This window comes from Thamnophis sirtalis, unplaced genomic scaffold (assembly GCF_051295495.1).
Source record: "Thamnophis sirtalis isolate CommonGarterSnake01/CBP01778 unplaced genomic scaffold, rThaSir2_p1.2 scaffold_11, whole genome shotgun sequence".
In the NCBI taxonomy this organism is placed as follows: Eukaryota; Metazoa; Chordata; class Lepidosauria; order Squamata; family Natricidae; genus Thamnophis; species Thamnophis sirtalis.
This window is the reverse complement of record NW_028261391.1, coordinates 37,019,477-37,026,955: the sequence shown is the minus strand read 5'-3', so window position 1 is coordinate 37,026,955 and position 7,479 is coordinate 37,019,477. Positions and strand designations below refer to the sequence as shown.

General features: G+C 38.1%; 1 protein-coding gene across 6 annotated transcripts in view; it reads right to left on the bottom strand.

Annotated features, from left to right (window-relative positions):
• Positions 1-5,939: 5,939 nt before the first annotated feature.
• The window catches only part of CROCC2 (ciliary rootlet coiled-coil, rootletin family member 2), a 101,085-nt gene continuing 99,545 nt past the window's right edge, over positions 5,940-7,479 (bottom strand). For all 6 annotated transcript variants that reach the window (XM_087725526.1, XM_087725528.1, XM_087725529.1 and 3 more), the window contains one exon: positions 5,940-7,086. In XM_087725526.1, coding sequence (XP_087581652.1) covers positions 7,003-7,086 — 84 coding nt within the window. In that variant the 3' untranslated portion in view covers positions 5,940-7,002. The remainder of the gene's footprint in view (positions 7,087-7,479) is intronic.

Sequence of the window (7,479 nt, the reverse complement as noted above, 5' to 3'; positions counted from 1 at the left end):
AATAATTTGCTTAAGATAAATGCTGACATTTTTTGAGCTAAGACAAAGAGCTGCTTGAGTATGGCATGTAGTTTAAAACACATATTGCTAGTAAGAATTTCCTGGTCTTATTTTTAGCATCTCAAGAAGAAAAAAGAAAACAACGTTGCCAGTATTAGGAAACAAAATCTTCTTACTTTCTTTTTGATAACTCTTATGTACATTATTTTCATTAATACTTATATGGCCACAACCACATTTAAAACAGACATATCAACTCTAGAAACCTTGACAGCTGTCAAGGACAAGATGAATATAGCTAGGAATGAATCCCCCCACCCCTAAAATGAACATTGTATTTCTGTCCATGGCCTCTAGCTAAGTTAGAAGTTTCTGGCATAGCTTTCTGAAGAAATACATTACAAATAGAATTCTAGGAAATACTTAGGTTTGATCCATAATGACTTGTGTCCTCATCATAATCCCACTAATTTTGATATACTTATTTGATGGCCAAATCTGTGCACAAATTAACAGGCTTCCCAATAATGAGATTTTCACCGAACTTTAGTTGGACAAGCATCAGTTTGATAGTGTCTGGTTTAGCTGTCATGACTTGCAATGTGTACAGGTGTCCATTTTTCCCTACAAGAGTAGAGCCGTGACCCATCAAAACCGCGCTCGACTAAACCGCGCCCGATTAAACCGCGTTGCTGACGTCATCAACAGGGCGACAGCAGCCAGCGCGGAGAAAGAAGGGTGCTTTAAATAGCGCTTTGAAAGCAAGCCAATTCAACTTAAGGGTTAGGTTTAGGGTTAGGTTTAGGATTAGGTTTAGGGGAGGTAGGTTTAGGTTTAGGGGTTAATTTTAGGTTTAGGGTTTACAGCGTGCTTCTGTCTCCACGCTGTTGTCGCCCTGTTGATAACGTCAGCGACGCGGTTTAGTCGGGTGCGGTTTAGTCGAGCGCGGTTTTGTGGTGGAACCGAGTAGAGCTACGCTGAAGTTCTAAACCAGTCTTACAATTTTTTCTTTCCAGATTTAGTGAATAATTCAAGGGTTCTCGTGTAATTCTCAAGAATCAGGATATTCACAAAAATGTAATTTCCAGGGTACTTGTGGGGAATCTTAACCCTTTGGCTAAATCAATGAACACATTTAGATCAGAGTTAGGTTAAATGACAGCAATACACACGCACATACACATAGCATCAATAGATAGACAGGTTGTCATCGTTGTTTGAATCACATACACCAGTAGGCAATAAACAATGGCTTTTTCACAAATAAAAGTAAATTCATGTGTCCCAGGATAATGTTGCAGGATCCAATCTGGGTTGGTCACCGAGATCAGAAGTTTTGTCTTCTGAACTTTTGGACTCATGCTGGAGCCCATCCTCTGGGAACTTGTCTCTACTGAAATGTGTAGAGAGAATTCCAGTATTCAAATTCCCTGGAGGATGGACTCCAACACGAACCTGAAAGCTCAGAAGACTAAATCTCTGGTCCCACTGACTGACCCAGATTGGATCCTGAAATGTCTTTTTCCTACTGTATATCTCACCAACCCAAACACGCCGTGATATTATATAGTATGATTTAAAAAAATCAGATTCCTTTAAAGCAGTGCTTCCCAAACCTGGATAAGTTACCCAAATTGGATAAAATTGTTTTTTTCCTTTTCTTCATGACACAAGAACCATTACCTAATCACAGTCAGGGCATTTACATTGACTTAAAGTGTTTTATCTACATTTGAGTTTTTAAAAAAGCATTTGGGGTAATGAAGGAAAAGTTTGAAAATCATTATCTTAAAGCTTAGTGGGCTTAACAGACAGTTATCTATGTGTCTATCTATCATTATAAATCGGAAGACATGTAGTCCCAGGCTGTGTGGTTTGTCAGCAACCAGTTAATGCTTAATGTGATGTGCAAAGCTAGCAAAATATGCTTTATGCAATAAATCTTGGTTAAATGAAGCATGGCTTAGTGGCATGTGTGAAGCAGCTCAGTATTTTTCAGTGTAGAGATGATCTTTATTTCTCAACAGATTAGATCATGAGGACAAATATAGCTTCTCAAATAAACAACTACATAGTTTATCCATCTTCCTGTGACATTTTAATAGGAAGCATCACAGCCAGCTAGTTCATTTTTCTTCCTGACAGCAAAGTTGGCAATTCACATGTTGAGAAGCAATTCCTTCCCATGGAAGTTGGAAAACAATCTTCTAGGGCATATAGGAAGTTCGTGGCTAAGAACATACTGTACATATAACAATTATTTTTCTCATTAGTGTCTTGGAAACCAAATTAATTAAAACAATATATTCATTCCAACATATGGTGCTGTGAAAGTTAACTTAAAAAGCAAGTTTTAATATTTCCACTTTGTGGCTTCACTCTCCTAGGAAACAAGTGCCACGAGTATGAGATCATCTCATTTCCTTGTTATACATACGATTATATATCATGGTGGCATTGTATGTTGTTTGTCATTCATAAAGCTCTGGAATTGATTCAGCTGAATCCTGCATGTGCAACTATCTCTTCTCATTGAGTCACAGCTATCCTGCCACATAAAGGGAGGCTTATTCCTATTTAATTCCAGCTTTATCTAGGGACATATTTTAGAGGATACACAAAAGCTCATTAAGATCCACCCATGCAGCTTACCACTCAGGGGAATAAAAGTTATAAACTAATTGACAAAGTTGCACAAGAATTAGCTGAATAAACAGTGAACCTTTAAGCAAGTACATACTTTGTTTCCAAAGAACAAACTAATCTGTAATCCTTGCCTCTTTAGTTAACAAGTATTTGCTCCCTTTCCTGTTTGCTCCGTGTTGTTCTTTTCCTGCATTTATCTTATAAACCTCATGAAATTACTGTCATATTCAGGTTGGAAAAGATGGGAGAGGAGGTAATCAGATCATCCTCACTGGTGCTAGGCGATTTTGTTGATGCTTGTATCCCAATTTTCCCTTAGGTCAGCAAAGAAATTGGAATCTAGAGTCTGTGAATTATACATAACCCTTCTTTATATTTGCACACCACACTGGTAAATTTTAGTAACAGAGCCCATATCTGGTGGCCTCACTTTTTGGTTCTTTTAAAACTTTGCTTTAAATTTGTGAGGCTGGATACACCCATACACCCCTTTAAACATGCCATTCCATTCTAGCCCTCCACCACCATCCCCCTAATGGAAAAAAGGTGATAATTTCATTCCCACCCCTCTGGACATGTGAGTTCTATGACTCAAAGTGGCAAAATAATAGCATGCGTCTTAAGACTACATGCCATGCTCATTGGTCATTATACACTGTTTTTCGGATTATGGCATGAAGAGTTTTCTCTTTTAAAAGATGGGGAGGGAGATAGGTGTTTCTTGTAGTTTGCAAAAAAAATTGTTTATAAAGTAGATTTAGAGGAAACTCATGTGGTTGCAAAGGAAGTTGTCCCTAGTACTTCATATAATATCTACAATTGCTAGCTTTTTTATCTTGTCAAAATAAGCAAGTAAATTGACAGATCAGTTCACATATGAAATATATTTTATATGACATAACCTAAGTTGCTAAATTGTACCGTGTCAGTTAAATTGATCAGGGCTAATATATCAATCGTACACTTTCCTAGAAACAAACCTATTGAAATGTGGGCATTATTTATTATTAAAAGTAGGATATAATTGTGTACCCATTCTGTTGCTTTCAAAGAGTCTCAAAAGTAGATTCCATGAATCCACTGGGACATGCTTCCAGGAGCACATCTGTAAGATATTTTTTTAAATTTCAACAAACTGTTGTTGGATTATATCAAGTAACTGGTTGCTTTTTGATGGGACTTGCTCTTGTGTAAAGTAAATCAGATCCCTCTTAAAGCTGCACTTCCAGTACTCTGAATTATGAATTATACTATGAAGGTCATGATCCAACAGGAGTGTGAAATGGCTTAGCAAAGCTGATATTTGTTTTAATCCTTTTTCACCTTTTAAAAAAATACACATCCACACAACTGCAACTGCTATGATTCATTTTGTAGAAAAACAAAAACGTTACAGTGTTTGTTGGTAGCTACAAGGGGAATGTTTAGCTTTCAGTGTTTGGAAGATAAAGCTCTTTTCCACGGGGACCTTGTTTTGAAGCTGCTTGTATTCAATACTGAAAAAGCAGTAGAAATATCTGCTGTGGTAATTATTGCAAGGTCTGTTTCAGTGCTGAATGGAGGCCAAGGAACAGATTCCTGTGAAAGAACTGAAACTGAGCAGAAAAAGAACAGCAGGGCTCAGAAGGAACAGCATCAGATTAACTAAATTCACCCATGGAAACTTTCTCTCATTGGAACTGACTGTGTTAGCAATGCATACCTATTTTCTGGGATTCCCAGCTCTTTGCCCATGTGTAGGTCAAAACCAGGTGGTGGAAATTAGGAATAGAACAAACTCCCTCTTGCTGCTTTGCACTTAATGTTCTAGCATTAAAAGGAATGATTTATGTTATTTTATAAAATAACAAAGAAGCATCATTAGTGCTCAGGTCTTATCTATGGGAATCAGGGCAGAAAGTGCTCCTGGGAGGTTGGCTAAATTAATCCTGATTTAGACAAGCTTAAAGAATGAATAAATCAACTATGTCTGCATTTCATGAACAATGAATGGAATTGGGATTTCATACCAGCATAGAGTAGGTCTAAACTTATGGGTATATACATTTTTTGCTTTATATTGAGTCTCAGGAATTCATAGAAAATGTTGTAGTCAATCCTATAAAAGGGCTGTCATAAAACTGAAGCCACAGATAATATAATAGATTAAAAAGCACCAGTTCACTAGAATGCCTCTACTACGCCATCTGAATGCCTCTACTACGCCATCTCTACCATTCCATCTTATCTTTCCTATTTTTCTAGGTAGTTGAACATCCTCCCAAACAAAGCAAGGAGCTGGGCCTCAAGGGAATAGGATCCCTCTAGATTAGAGGGGTGTAAATCTGGCAGCCTGTGGAATGGATGCGTCGCGTGCAGGTCACACCCATCCCAGCTCTGCGAATGGGAAAAACATCATGACATGTCCCGACGGTAATGTGAGACCGCAACTTTGACATCTGTATTCTAGAATGTAGAGGCATCTGTGGAAATAACTGTGCTGCTAGTGGTGTTCCCCAACTCTAACTTTTACTGCTTTTAAAGCTTTTTAGATGCTAGACTTCAAGTGGAACATGAAATTTAGCAGGCACAAATTTGGCAGAAAGGATTTACGGGCATATTGGTGCCTTTATATACCATGGTACAGATCGGGTTCTGGAGTCAAAGCAATATGTATATAAATCAACATTAATATAAATTACTTCAAATTTCATCATTTGGTTCTTGATATGCACCATGTAATCTTAGGTAAGTCAGCTTTAAGCAGATTTTAGCCATCAAAGATTTTCTCTAAAGAGCCATGAAGAGTATTTTCAGAATTCCAGTAATTCTTAGCAATTCTTAGACCCCTTTTATAGAAGTATCAGGTTATTTGTTTAGTAATCATAGCAGATGAATACATTTGGATCTTACTTTGTAATACAAGTATGACGCACTGTATGGGATTCAATTTGGACAGTGGGTCCTTTATGCTGTGTTTAATCAAGAAAGAGATTAACGCAATAGGGAGTTATAGGGGAGCTATTTTAACTGTTGTAGCAAGAATACTTTAATAAAGATTTGGGCTTATCAGAAGGACAAACAGATTGTTTTGCCACAAAAGTTTTATTGGCTACTGTTCACATCATCAGATGCATGAAGTGATCCTCAGCCGGCTTGACAGCTTATACTATAATAAATCTGCCACAAAACTTTCTGCTGTTAAAAGTTGTCCACATTTCAGGGCTACATCTTAAATATTACCTATTGCAAACCAGTGGAAACATACTGTATACCTCATTTCTGTATAAAATAATGAAAACTACTTTCCTCAATTTAGGAAATGTGTTTTTACATCTTTATTTTACTCTCTGGCAACATACATTTTCCAACTAGATTTGGAAAATCAAATATTTGTAAGGAAAAAATGTGAAACAATGATAACAGGTGATGTTTACAGCAACTCCAAGATGGCTTCTTGTCATTCCCAGGGAAACCAATGTTCAATTCCAGAAGGGATTTCTTGGAGCCTGTCAGCTGGCAGAGTGGGTGGATGTCAAATGTTAACACTTTGACATATTTGGAGTCCAGCATGTCATAAAATGACTTAGGTTTGAATTAATCTCAGCCACCTGCCACCATGAAAATGGCTCGATGTTCATACACACAGCAAACGATTTGATCAATTCTTGGGTGTTGTTTTCACTATCCTTCCTAATTTCTCTATACGGCCTTATAAATTTGGTGCCAGCAGAACTGTGATTTTGTACGATGCACAGGTTAATAGTGACACTGAGTGACTGCAGCCAAATAGCTGCCACATGTATAGCTATGCAGGAAGAGGAAGTTATAATTTTGCACAGTGCATCAAACAATATTTGCCAGCAGGAGGGGAAAAATAATCTGACAACTGATGGAAATGCAGAGATATATAAATAGCAGGGTGCTCCTAGCAGGCACCTGGAATTTCAAAGTTTGTACAGCCAGTACTGAAAGCTCCAAGAGATCATGCAGGGATACACTACCCCAAGACCCAAACAAATGAGAATTCCCTCCCTGTCAGATGTTCTAAATGAATTAGTTAAGCACTGGTGCCCTGGCTTTCAAGCATCTTAAAGAGAACAGCTGCCCGCACAGCAGGGTTTCCCTTGGCAATTTGCTGCCTAGTTATTTGGTATCTTTACTGTGCCTTCCAAGTGTTCAGAGTATGTGCTATTTGGGTGGAGAAATACTGCATGCCAGCACTGATTGTCTTGGATCTCCAATTTCTCTGACTGTGCTTCCGTTGAGTGCCCTAATGCAAGAAATGAATGAATCCAAATCTTGAGTGTAAGGATAATGCTGAAGGATGGATCTGCTTTTGGGCCATCTGAGATCCAGGTGCAAGGTCTGATTCATTCATTTTACTGTATGAAGCACCTGGCTCAGGTACACCTGCCGTCTTCTCACTTCTTGATCCAATTGCTCTTTCAGAGAATTCACCTGCAAAAACATAAACATAGGCAAAGATAAATACCAATAGATAATTTATTTCAGAGTTCTGACTTCAATTGTAACCAGTATCAGGCTCATCAGAGTGGCATAAAGAGTTTCTGGGACAAATCATCCTTCTTGCTACATTCTTCTAGTGCAGTGTTTCTCAACCTTGGCGACTTTAAGTCCTGGGGACTTCAATTCACAGAATTCCCCAGCCAGCTGTGCTGGCTGGGGGATTCTGAGAGTTGAAGTCCCCAGGACTTAAAGTCACCAAGGTTGAGAAACACTGTTCTAGTGTTTAAAGTTTTCTGATTTTGACCTAACAAACCTGGTAAGTATTAAAACTGAGACATAGCAACTAGGCCATAGTTACTGTGTGTGCTTCATGATCATAATGAG